General features: G+C 42.7%; 1 protein-coding gene across 1 annotated transcript; it reads right to left on the minus strand.

The window, feature by feature from the left end:
• Window positions 1-11,064: 11,064 nt before the first annotated feature.
• Window positions 11,065-12,838, minus strand: LOC125515992 (7-deoxyloganetin glucosyltransferase-like). Its single transcript, XM_048681475.1, has one exon. The coding sequence runs from the start codon at window positions 12,698-12,700 to the stop codon at window positions 11,258-11,260; it is 1,443 nt and encodes a 480-aa protein (XP_048537432.1). The 5' UTR covers window positions 12,701-12,838; the 3' UTR covers window positions 11,065-11,257.
• Window positions 12,839-19,437: the final 6,599 nt, after the last annotated feature.

The raw sequence follows: 19,437 nt of genomic DNA on the forward strand, positions 1-19,437 counted from the left end.
TGTAATTCTTGAGTTCTAAGTAAATAAAGTGTGATGATCATCATTATTAGAGCGCTGTCCCAAGTGAGGAAAGGATGATGGAGACTATGATTCCCCCACAAGTCGGGATGAGACTCCGGACGAAAAAAGGAAAAGAAAAGAGGCCAAAAAGAAAAAAAGAAGAAAGAAGGCCCAAATAAAAAAAATGAGAGAAAAGGAGAGAAGGGACAATGCTACTATCCTTTTACCACACTTGTGCTTCAAAGTAGCACCTTGATCTTCATGATAGAGAGTCTCCTATGATATCAATTTCATATACTAGTGGGAATTTTTCATTATAGAACTTGGCTTGTATATTCCAATGATGGGCTTCCTCAAATTTCCCTAGGTCTTCGTGAGCAAGCGAGTTGGATGCACACCCACTTAGTTTCTTTTTGAGCTTTCATACACTTATAGCTCTAGTGCATCCATTGCATGGCAATCCCTACTCACTCAAATTGATATCTATTGATGGGCATCTCCATAGCCCGTTGATACGCCTACTTGATGTGAGACTATCTTCTCCTTTTTTGTCTTCTCCACAACCACCATTCTATTCCACATATAGTGCTATATCCATGGCTCACGCTAATATATTACGTGAAGATTGAAAAAGTTTGAGAACATCAAAAGTATGAAATAATTGCTTGGCTTGTCATCGGGGTTATGCATGATTTAAATGATTTGTGTGGTGAAGATAGAGCATAGCCAGACTATATGATTTTGTAGGGATAACTTCCTTTGGCCATGTTATTTTGAGAAGACATAATTGCTTAGTTAGTATGCTTGAAGTATTATTATTTCTATGTCAATATTAAATTTTTATCTTGAATCTTTTGGATCTGAACATTCATGCCACAATAAGAAAAATTACATTGAGAAATATGTTAGAAAGCATTCCACATCAAAAATTCTTCTTTTGTCATTTACCAACTTGAGGACGAGCAGGAATTAAACTTGGGGATGCTTGATACGTCTCCAACGTATCTATAATTTTTGATTGCATGCTATTATATTATCTATTTTGGATGTTAATGGGCTTTATTTTACACTTTTATATCATTTTTTGGGACTAACCTACTAATCGGAGGCCCAGCCCAAATTGCTGTTTTTTTGTCTATTTTAGGGTTTCGAAGAAAAGGAATATCAAGCGGAGTCCAAACGGAATGAAACCTTCGGGAACGTGATTTTCTCAACGAATGTATTCCAGGAGACTTGGAGTGGGCGTCAAGAAACAACGGAGGAAGCCACGAGGCAGGGGGGCGCGCCTACCCCCCTGGGCGCGCCCTCCACCCTCGTGGGCCGTCCGTTGCTCCACCGACGTACTCCTTCCTCATATATATATCCACGTAACCCCCAAACATCCAGGAGCACCACGAAAACCTAATTCCACCGCCGCAACCTTCTATACCCGAGAGATCCCGTCTTGGGGCCTTTTCTGAAGCTCCGCCGGAGGGGGCATCGATCACGGAGGGCCTCTTCATCAAATTCATGGCCTCTCCGGTGATGTGTGAGTAGTTTATTTCAGACCTAAGGGTCCATAGTTATTAGCTAGATGGCTTCTTCTCTCTCTTTGGTTCTCAATACAAATTTCTCCTTGATTCTCTTCGAGATCTATTCGATGTAATCTTCTTTTGCGGTGTGTTTGTCGAGATTCGATGAATTTTGAGTTTATGATCCAGATTATCTATGAACAATATTTGATTCTTCTCTGAATTCTTTTATGTATGATTGGTTTATCTTTGCAAGTCTCTTCGAATTATCAGTTTGGTTTGGCCTACTAGATTGATCTTTCTTGTAATGGGAGAAGTGCTTAGCTTTGGGTTCAATCTTGCGGTGCTCGATCCCAGTGACAGAAAGGGAACCGACACGTATTGTATTGTTGCCATCGAGGATAAAAAGATGGGATTTATATCATATTGCATGTGTTTATCCCTCTACATCATGTCATCTTCCTTAAAGCATTACTCTGTTCTTATGAACTTAATACTCTAGATGCATGCTGGATAGTGGTCGATGTGTGGAGTAATAGTAGCAGATGCAGAATCGTTTCGGTCTACTTGTCGTGGACGTGATGCCTATATACATGATCATACCTAGATATTCTCATAACTATGCTCAATTATATCAATTGCTCGACAAAAATTCGTTCACTCACCGTAATACTTATGCTCATGAGAGAAGCCACTAGTGAAACCTATGGCCCCCGGGTCTATCTTTTATCATATTAATCTTCCAATACTTAGTTATTTCCTTTGCCATTTATTTTACATTGCATCTTTATTTCTCTTTATCATAAAAATACCAAAAATATTATTTTATCATATCTATCATATCTCACTCTCGTAAGTGACCATGAAGGGATTGACAACCCCTTTATCGCGTTGGTTGCGAGGTTCTTATTTGTTTGTGTAGGTGCGTGGGACTTGAGCGTGATCTCCTACTGGATTGATATCTTGGTTCTCAAAAACTGAGGGAAATACTTATGCTACTTTACTACATCACCCTTTCCTCTTCAAGGGAAAACCAACGCAGTGCTCAAGAGGTAGCAGTAGCAAGAAGGATTTCTGGCGCCGTTGCCGGGGAGGCTTACGCAAAGTCAAGTCAAGATTTGATCTCCAGACAACTAGCCATTTCTGGCGTCGTTGTCGGGGAGATCTACGCCAAGTCAATACATACCAAGTACTCATCACAACTCTTATCCTTCGCATTACATTATTTAGCATTTGCCTCTCATTTTCCTCTCCCCCACTTCACCCTTGCCGTTTTATTCGCCCTCTCTTTTCCATTCGCCTCTTTTTCGCCTGCCTCTTGTTGCTTGTTGCCCTTATGGCTTTACCAAAAGGTGTTGATCCTCACCTTAGAAGGTTGGAAGAAATCGAAAACAACGTTAGAAGTTTTATGTCCTTGAAGTTTGAGCATAATAATTTCTTTAGAAACGATCTTAAAGAACAAAAAGGATTTATCGGTTTCATGAATAAAGAGCTCGATGATATGTCTAAGGAATTTTATGGTTTGAAATCTCAGTTTGCTCATCTTGAAAAATTAATTGCCCAAATTTCTGATAAGCAGGCCACTTTAGTTAATAAGATGGCCGCTAAACCAGAAGAGTTAGATAATAAAGATGAAGATCTAGAAGTAATTGGTGTGTCCCCTATTAAATCCTTGTTTTGCAATATGAATCTTGATAATGATGGGACTGGAGATGAGTCAACTTTAGTTAGAAGGCGTCCCAAAAATTCGGAGTTTTTTTATCTTGATGCAAAAGTTTATAAAAGCGGAATTGGAGAGGTCAAAACTTTAAATAGCAATGAACCCACTATCTTGGATTTCAAGGAATTTAATTATGATAATTGATCTTTTGTATATTGTATTTCCTTGTTGCAATCGGTGCTAAATTTTTCTCATGCTTATAGTCAAAATAAATCTTTTACTAAACATATCGTTGATGCTTTGATGCAATCTTATGAAGAAAAACTTGAGTTGGAAGTTTTTATTCCTACAAAACTTTATGATGAGTGGCAATCTACAATAAAAATTAAAATTAAAGATCATGAATGCTATGCTTTGTGTGATTTGGGTGCAAGTGTTTCCACGATTCCAAAAACTTTGTGTGATTTGCTAAGTTTCCGTGGATTTGATGATTGTTCTCTAAACTAGCACCTTGCGATTCCACCATTAAGAAACCTATGGGAAGAATTAATGATGTTCTTATTGTTGCAAATAGGAACTATGTGCCCGTAGATTTCATTGTTCTTGATATAGATTGCAATCCTTCTTGTCCTATTATTCTTGGTAGACCTTTCCTCAAAACGATTGGTGCAATTATTGATATGAAGAAAGGGAATATTAGATTCCAATTTCCGTTAAGGAAAGGCATGGAACACTTCCCTAGAAAGAAAATTAAATTACCTTATGAATATATTATGAGATCCACTTATGGATTGCCTACCAAAGATGGCAATACCTAGATCTATCTTCGCTTTTATGCCTAGCTAGGGGCGTTAAACGATAGTGCATGTTGGGAGGCAACCCAATTTTATTTTTATTCCTTACTTTTTGATCCTCTTTAGTAATAAATAATTTATCTAGCCTCTGTTTTGGTTGTGTTTTTTGTGCTTAATTAGTGTTTGTGCCAAGTAGAACTGTTGGGAAGACTTGGGGAAAGTCTTTTTGATCTTGCTGTAAAAAACAGAAACATTAGCGCTCGCGAGAATTGCTGCCATTTTTTTACTGGAGAGTGTTATTTAGTTAATTCTTTTTGCAGATGATTAATAGGTAAACTCCTCACGTCCAGGAATTTATTTTAGAATTTTTGGGGTGCCGGAAGTATTCGAAACCTACAGATTACTACATACTGTTCTGTTTTTGACAGATTCTGTTTTTCGTGTGTTGTTTGCTTATTTTGATGAATCTATGGCTAGTAATAGAGTTTATGAACCATAGAAAGTTGGAATACAGTAGGTTTAACACCAATATAAATCAATAATGAGTTCATTACAGTACCTTGAAGTGGTAGTTTGTTTTCTTTTACTAACGGAGCTCACGAAGATTTTCTTTGAAGTTTTGTGTTGTGAAGTTTTCAAGTTTTGGGTAAGGATTTGATGGATTATGGAACAAGGAGTGGCAAGAGCCTAAGCTTGTGGATGCCCAAGGCACCCCAAGGTAAAATACAAGGACACCAAAAAGCCTAAGCTTGGGGATGCCTCGGAAGGCATCCCCTCTTTCGTCTTCATCTATCGGTAACTTTACTTGGAGCTATATTTTTATTCGCCACATAATATGTGTTTTGCTTGGAGCGTCTTGTATGATTTGAGTCTTTGCTTTTTAGTTTACCACAATCATCCTTGCTGTACACACCTTTTGAGAGAGACACACATGAATTGGAATTTATTAGAATACTCTATGTGCTTCACATATATCTTTTGAGCTATATAGTTTTTTGCTCTAGTGCTTCACTTATATCTTTTAGAGCACGGCGATGGTTTTATTTTATAGAAATAATTGATCTCTCATGCTTCACTTATATTATTTTGGGATTCCTTTAGAACAACATGGCAATTTTCTTTTAGGCATAATAAAAACATCCATATAAGTGCATTGAATACTAAGAGAAGTTTGATACTTGATGATCGTTTTGAGATATGGAGATAGTAATATTAAAGTTGTGCTAGTTGAGTAGTTGTGAATTTGATAAATACTTATGTTGAAGTTTGCAAGTCCCGTAGCTTGCACGTATGGTAAACGTTGTGTAACAAATTTGAAACATGAGGTGTTATTTGATTGTCTTCCTTATGAGTGGCGGTCGGGGATGAGCGATGGTCTTTTCCAACCAATCTATCCCCCTTGGAGCATGCGCGTAATACTTGGTTTTTGATGACTTGTAGATTTTTGCAATAAGTATGTGAGTTCTTTATGACTAATGTTGAGTCCATGGATTATACGCACTCTCACCCTTCCATCATTGCTAGCCTCTTCGGTACCGTGCATTGCCCTTTCTGACCTTGAGAGTTGGTGCAAACTTTGCCGGTTTATCCAAACCCCGTGATACGATATGCTCTATCACACATAAACCTCCTTATATCTTCCTCAAAATAGCCACCATACCTACCTATTATGGCATTTCCATAGCCATTCCGAGATATATTGCCATGCAACTTTCCACCGTTCCGTTTATTATGACAGGCATCATCATTGTCATATTGCCTTGCATGATCATGTAGTTGACATCGTATTTGTGGCAAAGCCACCATTCATAATTCTTTCATACATGTCACTCATGAGTCATTGCACATCCCGGTACACCGCCGGAGGCATTCATATAGAGTCATATCTTGTTCTAATATCGAGTTGTAATCATTGAGTTGTAAATAAATAGAAGTGTGATGATCATCAGTAATAGAGTATTGTCCCATAAAAAAAGAAAGGCCAAATAAAAAAAGGCCCAAAAAATAAAAAAGGGGGCAATGCTACTATCCTTTTTTCCACACTTGTGCTTCAAAGTAGCACCGTGATCTTTATGATAGAGAGTCTCTTGTTTTTTCATTTTCATATACTAGTGGGAATTTTTCATTATAGAACTTGGCTTGTATATTCCAACAATGGGCCTCCTCAAGTGCCCTAGGTCTTCGTGAGCAAGCAAGTTGGATGCACACCCACTTAGTTTCTTTTGTTGAGCTTTCATACATTTATAGCTCTAGTGCATCCGTTGCATGGCAATCCCTACTCCTTGCATTGACATCAATTGATGGGCATCTCCCTAGCCCATTGATTAGCCGCGTCGATGTGAGACTTTCTCCTTTTTTGTCTTCTCCACTTAACCCCCTTCATTATATTCTATTCCACCCATAGTGATATATCCATGGCTCACGCTCATGTAGTGCGTGAAGGTTGAAAAAAGTTTCAGATTACTAAAGTATGAAACAATTGCTTGGCTTGTCCTCGGGGTTGTGCACGATGAGAGCATTCTTGTGTGACGAAAATGGAGCATGAACAAACAATATGATTTTGTAGGGATGAACTTTCTTTGGCCATGTTATTTTGAGAAGACGTGATTGCTTAGTTAGTATGCTTGAAGTATTATTATTTTTATGTCAATATTAAACTTTTATCTTGAATCTTTCAGATCTGAACATTCATGCCATAATAAAGAAAATTACATTGAGAAATATGTTAGGAAGCATTCCACATCAAAAATTCTGTTTTTATCATTTACCTACTTGAGGACGAGCAATAATTAAACTTGGGGATGCTTGATACGTCTCCAACGTATCTATAATTTTTGATTGGTCCATGCTATTATATTACCTGTTTTGAATGTTAATGGGCTTTATTATTCACTTTTATACTATTTCTGGGACTAACCTATTAACCGGAGGCCCAACCCAAATTGTTGTTTTTTTGCCTATTTCAGTGTTTCATAGAAAAGGAATATCAAACGGAGTCCAAACGGAATGAAACCTTAGGGAGCGTGATTTTTGGAACAAACGTGATCCAGGGGACTTGGAGTGGACGTCAAGAAACAATCGAGGAGGCCACGAGGCAGGGGGTGCGCCTACCCCCCTGGGCGCGCCCTCCACCCTCGTGGGCCCCTCGTTGCTCCACTGACCTACTTCTTCCTTCTATATATATATTCATACACCCCGCAAACATCCAGGAGCACCACGAAACCCTATTTCCACCGCCACAACCTTCTGTACCCAAGAGATCCCATCTTGGGGCCTTTTCCGGAGCTTCGCCTAAGGGGCATCGATCACGGAGGGCCTCTACATCAACTCCATGGCCCCTCCAATGATGTGTGAGTAGTTTACTTCAGACCTTCAGGTCCATATCTAGTAGCTAGATGGCTTCTTCTCTCTCTTTGGATCTCAATACAAAGTTCTCCTCGATTCTCTTGGAGATCTATTCGATGTAACTCTTCTTTTTGCGGTGTGTTTGTCGAGATCCGATGAATTATGGGTTTATGATCCAGATTATCTATGAACAATATTTGAATCTTCTCTGAATTCTTTTATGTATGATTGGTTTATCTTTGCAAGTCTCTTCAAATTATCAGTTTGGTTTGGCCTACTAGATTGATATTTCTTGCAATGGGAGAAGTGCTTAGCTTTGGGTTCAATCTTGTGGTGCTCGATCCCAGTGACAGAAAGGGAAACGACATGTATTGTATTGTTGCCATCGAGGATAAAAAGATGGGGTTTATATCATATTGCATGAGTTTATCCCTCTACATCATGTCATATTGCTTAAGGCGTTACTCTGTTCTCATGAACTTAATACTCTAGATGCATGATGGATAGCGGTCGATGTGTGGAATAATAGTAGTAGATGCAGGCAGGAGTCGGTCTACTTGTCACGGACGTGATGCCTATATACATGATCATACCTAGATATTCTCATGATTATTCGCTTTTCTATCAATTGCTCGACAGTAATCTGTTCACCCACCGTAATACTTATGCTATCTTGAGAGAAGCCACTAGTGAAACCTATGGCCCCCGGGTCTATCTTCCATCATACAAGTTTCAAATCTATTTTATTTTGCAATCTATACTTTCAATCTATATCATACAAATACCAAAAATACTTATCTTATTATTATCATCTCTATCAGATCTCACTCTTGCAAGTGGCCGTCAAGGGATTGACAACCCCTTTATCGCGTTGGTTGCGAGGTTCTTATTTGTTGTTGTAGGTACGAGGTGACTCGCGCGTGGTCTCCTACTGGATTGATACCTTGGTTCTCAAAGACCGAGGGAAATACTTACGCTGCTTTACTGCACCACCCTTTCCTCTTCAAGGGAAACCAACGCAGTGCTCAAGAGGTAGCAGGCTGCAACCCGCAGCCGGCTGTCTTCAACAACACCGTCTACATCAACATCAGCACAAACCCTCCGCCCAACTTTTCAAGTTGCCCGGAGGCTCGGAGGCTACTGTCGTGGGGATGACCCCCGGGTAGTCCCAAGACGGCGGTCCGGATGGGGTGCCCGCCTATCCGGGTCGGTTTCTTTGACTCGCGCTCGCGCGCCCCCATAGGAAGCAAGTCGTGCCGGCTGCAACCCGCAGCCGGCTGTCTTCAACAACACCGTCTATATCAACATCAGCACAAACCCTCCGCCCAACTTTTCAAGTTGCCCGGAGGCTCGGAGGCTACTATCGTGGGGATGACCCCCGGGTAGTCCCCCGGATGACCCCGATTTTCCCTATAGAATCTTACACTATTTTCCCTATGGAATCTTACACTATTTTGCGGTCTCTTCCATAATGAATCGAGATTCTCAAGTGTACCTATAGGTCCTAGCCATAGCCGAACTAAGCCTATACGTACCTATAGGTCCTAGCAAGCTACTACCAACTGCATATTTTATGTGATGATGCTCTATTTGGATACTCTAACCTTGAACTAACCCTAAACTAAGTCTAACCAAAGAGCTGTTTGGATGGTAGGGTTAGATTGACAATAAATATTCTTTCTCAATCATTTGACTACTTTGGATCCTGTTTAGAGGAGAGATAACTTTTTTTACTATTTTTTCTAGTGGGCCCAGGAGAACTAATACAAATAAGCTTCTTTAGTGTGGGCTAGTTTTTTTGGGTGGGTTAGATCCAACTAACCCAAACTAACCCATCATGTTTGGATACTTTTGGGTTGTTTGAGCGCAAACTAACTTAAACTAACTCTAATTTAGGGATCCAAACAGGGCCGATGATCAATCATTCAGGGAAAAGAAGATGCACATACAAGTAGACAAATCCGAACTTTACACAAAAGAGAGCCAAATTGACACTATAAGACGATGCGAGGCGGTAAAAGTACTGGACACTATTCCGTAAAATTCACAATCGAGTTAAATTTGCCCGAAAAATGTATGACCATGTTTTTGTTATCAATTTGCATGACTCTGCAAAAGATATTGATCAACATTACTCCACTCGACGAACGTTTTTAGATACGGATGCTCGTGTTAATTTTTTAAAGTTTTTGTTTAGATGGCTCTTTTTTGTGAGACAATTTTAGATGGCTCATGTTGTTTTTAGGGGGAGATGGCTCATGTTTGTAAGAGGGTTTGCTTTGATTATTTATTTAGATCACAGTGTGTTAAATATCCTCTAGCCCGGCCCAGTCCAGCCCAGATCAGATGGCACGTGAGAGACAAGACACCTGAGTCTAGAAATCCTATTTGACGCTCTCTGCGTCCAATGGTTGACAAAACGTACAGGTGCGTGATCAATTGGGTCAGCCATCTGGAGGATACCAAGCACATGTTATTCACTTGTGCAAAAGCTAAAGAGATATGACAATTACTGGGTTTGGACTTTGCTATGGATAAAGTATGCGTTGTTGATCATGCGGGAGAAGCTGTGCTAGCTAGAATATTTATTGCTAGAACCAGCTGAAGAATGTGTGGTCCTCGGTGTGGGAAATTCAACGGAAGTAATTGCTATTGGTTCATGGTATTTATGTGGGAGATGAGAAAATTAGTGCATAATAAAAAGGTCCAGGAAGCTAAGTTCATAGTAATGGAAATCAGAGCTTTGGTTGCTAACTATACTATGACGAGCAATGCAAAGGCGATGATCAAGTGACATGGTTGGAAAACACCAAGGAGCAACTATGTGAAGCTAAATGTGGATGGGACTTTTGACCAAGACTTACTCAAAGGCGCGTATGGCGCTGTCATCAGAGACTCGAATGAAAGATTCGTCGCGGCATAAATCGAGGAAATCGATTGGTGCGGAGATGCGCTTATGGCCGAGGCACAGGCCTTACGGTTTGATCTCAATTTGGCAACTACAGTTGGGTCTAACCGCATAGAGGGTGAACTCCGACAATATCAAGATGATAGACAATGAAGAATGTATGTCGCTCTTTCGGTCCATTAGCGACAGTTTTTGATGATATATATCACCTTGCGTGTGATTTCCTGCATATTATTTTTAGCATGCTCCTAGAGAGACTAATTGTGATGCCCATGATTTAGCCAAACTAGTTAGAAGTAAGATGTGTGCGGGCTGGATGAAAGATCCACCCGTAGAGATTATTAATACTCCTGTAAAAGATAATATGATGATCACCTTGCAATAAAGAGTAGTTTGATGTTAAAAAAAATTGGTTCAGCCATCTCATGCAGTACGCGACCTTGGAAGTTCTGGTTTTGGGAACCTTCTTGAGCTTCCCAGTCAGGTTTTACTGGGTTAGGGAACATTCTAGAAGATTCCTAAATCTTTTTATCTTTTATCTTTTTTTTGTTTTTGTTTCTTTTTATTTTCTTCTTTTTTGTTTCCTCTTTTTGTTTTTTTAATTTTCAAAAATTAGTTCATTATTTTATTTTATTTTGCATTTTTTTAAAAATGAAGTTTTAAGAATTGTTCACCTTTACAAAAAAAACGTTTTTTACAAAAAACTTCAAAGGTTTAGAAAATTTTCTCCATTTTCAATATTTTGTTTGTATGTACAAAAAATATTCGCATTTTAAAAGTTTTTTGGGTTATTCAAATCGTTTTGTCCATGTGCGAGGTATCGGCTTAGAATCAACATCTGGGAAGTAATGAAGTGGGCGGGCACTACTAATTGCAAAACCACGGGTCAATTACATTTATTTTGGCAGAAATTTGTTAATTCAAAATTTATCTGATTTTATTGGGCACAAATTTAATGAAATTATCGAAATATTCTCAAAACCGGCCTCCTCTGTAAAAAAGAAAAGCAGGATTGAGAAAAAAAATTAAAGCAGGTACACTACCCAGAGCGGCTAGGAGCGAGCACGTCGCGAATCAACGCATCAAAGTTGCGGTGAGACGAGCCGCCGGACTTGGTCGCCGTGACCGCTTTCTCCTTCCACTCCTGTGCCTTCTTCTTCATCACCTTCCCACTCTCCCCCTCCATGACCTCCGTGATAAGGTCTGCGACGGCATCGCGCCGGACGTCGCTGTCGATCTCCATGCCGACGCCCCATTCATTGCACTGGTACCGACAGTTGGTCTGCTGGTCCCCGAAGAATGGCCAGCTGATGACGGGCACGCCACCGCACATGCTCTCCAGCGTCGAGTTCCAGCCGCTGTGCGTCAGGAATGCGCCCACGGCCGGGTGGTTCAGCACCTGCTGCTGCGGGCACCAGGAGGCCACGAGCCCACGCTCCGCCGTCTCGGCCGAGAACTCCGAGGGGAGCACTGCAGTGTCGCCCTTGGCGAGGTCGGGACGGATGATCCAGAGGAAATGCCTGCCGCTCTTGGCCAGCCCCCACGCAAACTCCACCAGCTGCTCGTTGGTCATGACGGTGATGCTGCCGAAGTTCGCGTACACAACGGAGCCGGGCTCCTTGTCATCGAGCCACGGCAGGCACTCCTCCTGCTGCTTCCACAGGCTCATGCTGATGCTTGAGCTCGGCGCCAGCAGAGGGAGTGGGCCGATGGTGTACACCTTGGGCAGGCCGAGCGCCTCCATGGCCGCCACCGCCTCTTCCTCAAGGTCGCCGAAGGTGTTGACGATCATCGCCGACGCGCCGACCGCGCGCTCTGCAATCCCGAGCACGAAATGCAGCATGTAGTCGTCCGGGGCGGGGCTGCGTATGAAGGACGGGAAGTCCTTGAACCTCATGTTCCGCAGGCCCAGCACATCTTCCACCGGCGTGTCAAGGTACTCGTTCGTCAGCTGCTTGACGTCTTTGATCGGTGCGAGGCCACGGTCGAAGAGGAGGCGGTAGTGGCGGACACCGACATAGCTGATGGCGCTGGAGGTGTACAGCTGGACATAGGGGAGGCCTAGCTCCCTGGCCGCTTCCATGGAGAAGTCCATCACGTTGTCGGAGACGATGCAGGTCACGGGCGGGTGGCCCATGGGCGTGGCGGTGTCGTTGAGCTCTGCGAGGAGGCGGCGGAAGGGCCCGACGCAGGTCTCCGTGAGGGACTTGCAGAGCGACAGGACGTCCTGCGTGACGTCGTTGTCGGACGGCGGCAGGCCGTCCGGAATGGTGTCGAAGCGGAAACCCGGGACGCCGGCCACCGCGGCCGCGCCCCGCGCGCGGACGAGGCGGGCGTGGTTGTACTCGGTGTTGACGAAGGTGACATGAAAGCCGCGGGCATGGAGCATCTTGGCCAGGTCGAGCATGGGGATGATGTGCCCCTGAAAGGCCGCCGGCAGGCACACGGCGTGTGCTTTCTCGCCTGGTGCCGAAGGACCCATTCCCACGTGCTAGCTTTTCGTGCCGGGTCGGCAAGGGCTTTGGCCTATAGCTACTCTTTGTTGCTGAGTATGATATCTTTTGAGTTGGCTTGGCATGGCTCTGTCGATCTTACCATACATTATTTATAGATGGCTCATAGGATAGCAATGGCGATGAGCAAACATATTTTTTTTTTGAAATACGTCAATGACGTACCATATCTTTATAGAAGGGAAGAAACAATGTACAAGAAGCCGACGAGTAGATGCGAACATCCACTGTCGGCAACAACCGAAGACGTCTTTGAATTGGTATGATGGATGGTGGTCCGAAGGACCCAAGTGATGACATCGACAGATTTGGCTTGACTTTCAGTGAAAACTCCACAGAGATAATTGCACGTATCATCCTGGAAGTTGTCGGCGATGTCCAACTCGGTCCTGAAAGTTGAGAACTGATCCACTACGGTCCTGATACGGGGAAATACGTCCCCAATACGGTCCTGGATGTTGGACTGCCAGTCCTGCGTCTACACGTTGCATGCGTACACAGGATACGCCCGTATGACACGTCAGCACCTGGCCCGCTCGTCAGAAGGGAGCCCACCAGTCAGCGCGGAGCCCACCCCTTGCCCCCCATCCCCGTCTCGCTGTGTTTTCTCGATCCTTCGTGTGTCCACGAACCGAAAACAGAGCAGGAAGCAGAGTAGTGGGATAGGGTGCGGTGGCGGATGATCGGCGACCCGATGGCCTTCCGATGGTAGTTGTTGCGGTGGTGGAAGGAGCTGTGGCGGCGCCGCAACCTGTAGGACGGGGTTCAGCGGCGATGGAGGGCCCGCGACGGCGGCTCGACGGCGAGGCGGCTCCAACGTACGGTATGATTCGTCGCCCAAGAACGTAGATATGGTTTTGTTCCTGAAATCTACAATTTTAGTTCTAATTAGGTTGTGTGCACATATAATCTCATTTGTTTATGCCAATTTCATGCACTTTGGAGGGAAATTTGTTAGGGTTTGGGTAAAGTATGACAAAAAGTTGAACTTTCAATGATTTTTGTTTGCAGCAAAGGATTCTCGATTGTTCACTGTTGAGGTGATCCATGGAGGATTTTTCTTTGGTAGTGGGCAGAATAGGTGCTATTTGGATGGCAAAAAGGTTTGCTATGAATACTGTCAGGTGGAGAGTGCATATTACAAATTGTTTGAAGAATTAGTTGAGCACTTGGGTTATGAAAAGAGAGGTAGAATCGATATGTATTGGTTGCCCCCTGGTTGTCAGCTAAATGAAGGTGGTGCTAGGCTTTTGTCCAATGATGTTGACGTAGATTGTATGTATCTAACGCTTAATCGAGGGCACCAATTTCAAATGATATACCTGGATCATTTGGACAGCCATATTTCTGGAGGAGCTGGACGGGATGATGTTGTGGCTAATCCAGTAACACAAATGCCAGTTGTTTTTAGTCCAATGAAGAAGTCAAGCAATACAAATGATAACAGAGATGTCAATGAAAGCAACACATCTTGTAGTGTTGTGGATGAAAGTCATGAAATTCAGAGTCATGACCAATTCTTTGACAAACTGAGACCAAGAAAACAAAATATAGAAGAGCAGGAAGAACAGTATGCAGATTCAGATACTTCTGACAGTGATTATATTCCTAAAATTATTGACAGTGACTATGACTTGGAGGATGGGAATGAGGATTTGTTGCAGGAGCAGCTACACCCTCTGCAAGATAGGAAAGGGAAGAAGGTGGTGGAAGAGTGCAACTCTGAAGATGAGGAATTGGATGCTCCAGATTCAGATCAAGATGAAATGAAATTCAATCTCAAATCATTTACAGCTACAGATATGCATGAGCCCAAGTTCCATGCAGGCCAGTTGTTCTCTTCAGTCGAGCTCTTGAGGAAAGCAGTTAGAGAGTACAATTGCAAAGAGAGAGTGAACATCACATTCCCAAAGAATGACAAAACAAGGCTTGGTGCAAAGTGTGAGAAAGGATGCCCATGGTATCTTTATGCATCTTGGGATAATAGGACAAATTCAATAATGGTGAAGACATTCAATGGTGAGCATACTTGTGAGAAGAAGTGGCAAGTTACAGCCTTTACAGCTAGGTATATTGCTCACAAATTTGTCGACAAGATTAGGGCATGTGAGAGGATTTCATTGAAGGCCTTAGCAGGTTTTGTGCAAGAAGATTGGAATATGACAATTAAAATGGGCAAGTTAGGGAGAGCTAGGAAGATTGCATATGATATTATATATGGTGATGAGATTGCACAATACAACTTGTTGTGGGACTATGCAAATGAGCTGAGGAGATCTAATCCTGGTAGCACTTTCTTTGTTGAACTTTCAGAAGAGGGGTAATTTCAAAACTGTTACTTCTCATTTGATGCATGCAAAAGGGGCTTCTTATCTGCTTGTAGGCCTATTATTTTCCTCGATGGCTGTCACTTTAAGACACAATATGGAGGTGTTCTTTTAAGTGTTGTAGGAATGAATCCTAATGATTGCATAATTCCTGTCGCTCATGCAGTAGTGCAAAGTGAAGATACAAAAGCCTAGAGATGGTTCTTGACTGCATTGAAGCAAGATCTTGACATACATAACACAGATCTCTGGACCATCATGTCTGACAAGCAAAAAGTAATTCCTTTGCATTTTTTGCTTATTTTAGTATGTATCAGAACTTATGTGATTTCCTTTGCATGTTTATAATGTGTGAAATGTCATTGTTTTTGTAGGGTTTACTGAAAGCAGTGAAGGAATTGTTCCCACTTTCACCACACAGATTCTGTGTGAGGCATCTGTGGCAGAATTTCAACAAGAATTTCAAGGGAGAGGCCTTAAAGAACCAGCTATGGAAATGTGCTAGAAGTACTACAGAGGGAAGGTTTATGGAAAATATAAACCAAATGTTAGTTCTCAGCAAAGAGGCCCATGACTGGCTGGATGAGTTGGATCCTAAAACATGGGTCAGGGCTTATCAAAATGATTTCCCAAAGTGTGATGTGCTGCTCAATAACAATTGTGAGGTGTTCCATAGGTACATGCTGGAGGCTAGGGAGATGCCAATTATAAGCATGTGTCAGAGGATCAAGGGCCAAAACATGGGAAGGAATTATGGAAAAAACAAGAGGTCTTGAAGTGGCATGGTACTATTTGTCCAAATATAAGAAAGAAATTGGATAAGAATATTGAATTTGCAAGAACTTGTCATGCTGCACCAGCTGGAAAAGGGTTGTTTGTAGTCAATGATAGAGGTATGGACTTCAGTGTGGACACAAGAATGGAGAAGTGTAGCTGCAAAAGATGGGATTTGTCAGGTATCCCATGTTCTCATGGAGTCTCTGCTCTTCGATATAACAAAATACCACCAGAATCATGGGTGAACTCTTGTTACTCTATTGAGACTTATTGCAAGGTATATGAGCACATTAGCATGCCATGTAATGATGTAAGTGAGTGGGCTAATATGAATGGCAGAAAAATCATACCACCACCACTTCAGAAAAAGAAAGGAAGACGGGAAAGGAATAGGAGACAACAACCAGAAGAGAAGCAGGGAAAGAGAGGTGTGAAGATCAATAAGGCAGGTGCAGTCATCCATTGTGGATATTGTGGAGGTGCTGGTCATAACATAAATTGTTGCTTGGAATTGAAGTTAGGGTTGAAGCCTAAGAAAAAAAAGAAGCCATAGAGTTCGAATTGAGCCAAATGTGTCATCTTCAGATGAAGAAACAATAGGCCTTACTCAGGTAAATCTTGAGATCAAGAAACAATAAATCTGTTACTCATAGAACATCATTTAATGCACCAATAATCGTTCTACATTATTACTTTCCAGGAAATTAATCTTCAGACAGCTGGTGTTCTTAACCATGACCAACCTTTGTATCATTCAGAGATGCTAGCTACTTTAACACAGGAAGTAAGTTTAAAAACTGCTTGCACATACTCTTTTTGCGCAAACTCTATTTACACACAACATGTATTGATTTTGATTTAAACAATTGTTAACTAATGCAGAGAGAGGAAGTTGTGCATGGCCCACTACCTGAGAATGCTTTCATACAGCAGCAAGCCCTCTCACAGCCTCCAATTCAACCTACTACAGCAACAAAAACTGGTGATGTGCACAGGAAGAGAGAGGTTGTTGCACTTGCCAGACTTAGAGCAGCAGCTGAGAGAAGAGAGATAGCAGATCAGGCCAAGTTTGATGCAGCCATTGCAAAGTTAAAAGAAGAAGAAGACAAAATCAAGTTGTCTGCTCAGAAGAAGAAAGATGAACTACTAGCAAAGAAACATTTTGTAGAGGAGAAAAAGAAGGCTGCACTTGAAGAAAAAAGAATTGCTGCAGAAGAGAGGAAGAAAGCTAGTGAGGAAAAGAAAAAAAAAGGCCCTAGAGGATAAACTGGCCATGGCAGACAAAAGGAGAGAAGCTATGGAGAAAAGGAAAAAAGAAGCAGAAGAGGCAAAAAGAATTAAGGCAGAAGAAAGACAAAGAATTGCTGAAGAGAAAAAAGAGTTTGCAAGACTAAATTTGATGCAGAAGAGGCATTGTTTCTTATAAATCAAGCAGATGAGATTGATAGGCAGCAATCATTTCTGCAAACACAGGAGACAACAAGGCAAAGAGTTTGGGAGCAGCAGACTGTCCAGTGGGAAGCTACAAGAGTGCAGACAGCTTTGCAGGACATAGATAAGAGGAAGGCATGGCAAGACAGAGAAGCAATGGTGGAGGAGCAGAGGATGAATGCATGCCAGTCCAAAACTACAACAATGAAGAGAACTAGAGCAAGCTCTAGTCAAAACAGGAGAACGTTTAAGAAACCAAGAAAAGTTAGCATGTTTGATGAACTTAGGGGTGGTTGAAAATTAACGAAAAGTGGAGGTTTCATTTTGTGTTCTGTTTGTGATCAGATGTAGAACGTGTTAATGGACATGTTCTGCTCATGATCATGCTCCAGATCATGCTGGATAGCTTTTGTAATATGCTTTCTTTTGTAGTATGTAAACTGGCTGTAAGACTTGTTATATGCTCCAGAATATAATGGATAGCTTTTGTAATAAGTAAACTGGATGTCAGACTTCTTATATGATTACTTCTGTACTATGTAAACTGGTTGCTGTTATATGCTCTCTTCTGTAATATGTAAACTGGGTGCTGTTATTTGGAGAGATGACAAATGAGGTGCTTGGAAGGATTAATGCCATAACTGTATGTATAGATACAAAAAAAGGATTGCATATTCAGGAGCTCCATTTTCATAATGATCAACAACTTCCAACATAGCATGAGATCCATACATAGATAATCTGTCAAGCACTGAATATTATATAACAAATTCACAAAAGAGGCACCCACATAATACATAAATCAGTGACATACATAATACTACAGCAGTTCACAAACTACATAGATTGACTATTACAGATACTCCAACTAGTTAGATAGATAGATAGCTCAATCCTCATTGCCATCGACTTTGCCAAGCACAGTGTTGAATTTGTGTGTCCGTGCTAGGTCTTCCCCTTCGTTTGGAAGCCATGCATCCGGCAGGTCTTCGGCGAGTAGAGGACCATGATCAGTCACCTCCTTGATGTGACAGATCACAGGCACACCAGCCTCTACCTTTATGCTTCCGGCTCGTATGTTGTGTGGAATTGTGAGCGGATAACAATTTCACACAGGAAACAGCTATGACCATGATTACGCCAAGCTATTTAGGTGAGACTATAGAATACTCAAGCTTAGGCTCGACAATCTCCACGTCCAGCATCTTGCCCACTTTCGACGGGTCATGAAGCCATGCGATTACCTCAAGCTCGCGCCTGTTCTTTGGTCGTATGATCTCTATCAGGTCGCTGCCTAAATCCTTCAGAACACTTTTCACTGACTGCGTTGACCAAGCCTGATCTGGGATCCCTTCCAAACTGAGCTTCGTCTTGTACTCCAGAGCATCCGGGGTGGCGCGAATCTTTCTTACCCAGCGCTGAAACTGGATCCACCGGCGGCAACACTTGAACTTCATCGACGATTGCAACACCATCGTGCACTTTTCCTCCGTTGAGAATAACAGCCATAGGTCATGCTTGGGGCAAGCGACCTCAATGCTCACCTCCGACTACAGCACACCGCAACAGGCCTCGATGGCGGCCAGCAGATCAGCCGGTGTCACTGCCTCCTCGCCGTCTCCTACCGCCGTGGCCAGCAGAACCAAATTGCCGTACCGACCCTCAAACGCATCCATAGATGGCGTCCGGGCCAGCATGACACGGCTCCTCTCCGGACGGAGACACGGCTCGCCCCGACGCCATACCTCCTGCGGATAAGCCCACTCCAGCAAGTTGCGCCCGGATCCATCACCGGCGACGACCGCAGCCGCCGCGCTGCCGCCGTCTTCGCTCTCAACGTCGACAGAAATGGTGGTGGAGGTCACGCTAGCGCCGCCCATCGCCGCAGGAGAAGCTAGGGATTGCGGGTGGATAGTTTGGGAGATCGGGGATTTTTTTCACGGATGAAGCGGCTCGGCGTCTTATCCACTCCAAGCGTACTGACGGGTGGGCTCCGCGCTGACTGGTGGGCTCCCTTTTGACAAGCGGGCCAGACACTGACGTGTCATACACGCGTATCCTGTGTATGCATGCAACGTGTAGACGCAGGACTGGCCGTCCAACATCCAGGACCGTATTGGGGACGTATTTCCCCGTATCAGGACCGTAGTGGATCAGTTCTCAACTTCCGG

The sequence above is a fragment of the Triticum urartu genome, chromosome 6 (genome assembly GCF_003073215.2).
Source record: "Triticum urartu cultivar G1812 chromosome 6, Tu2.1, whole genome shotgun sequence".
Lineage (NCBI taxonomy): Eukaryota > Viridiplantae > Streptophyta > Magnoliopsida > Poales > Poaceae > Triticum > Triticum urartu.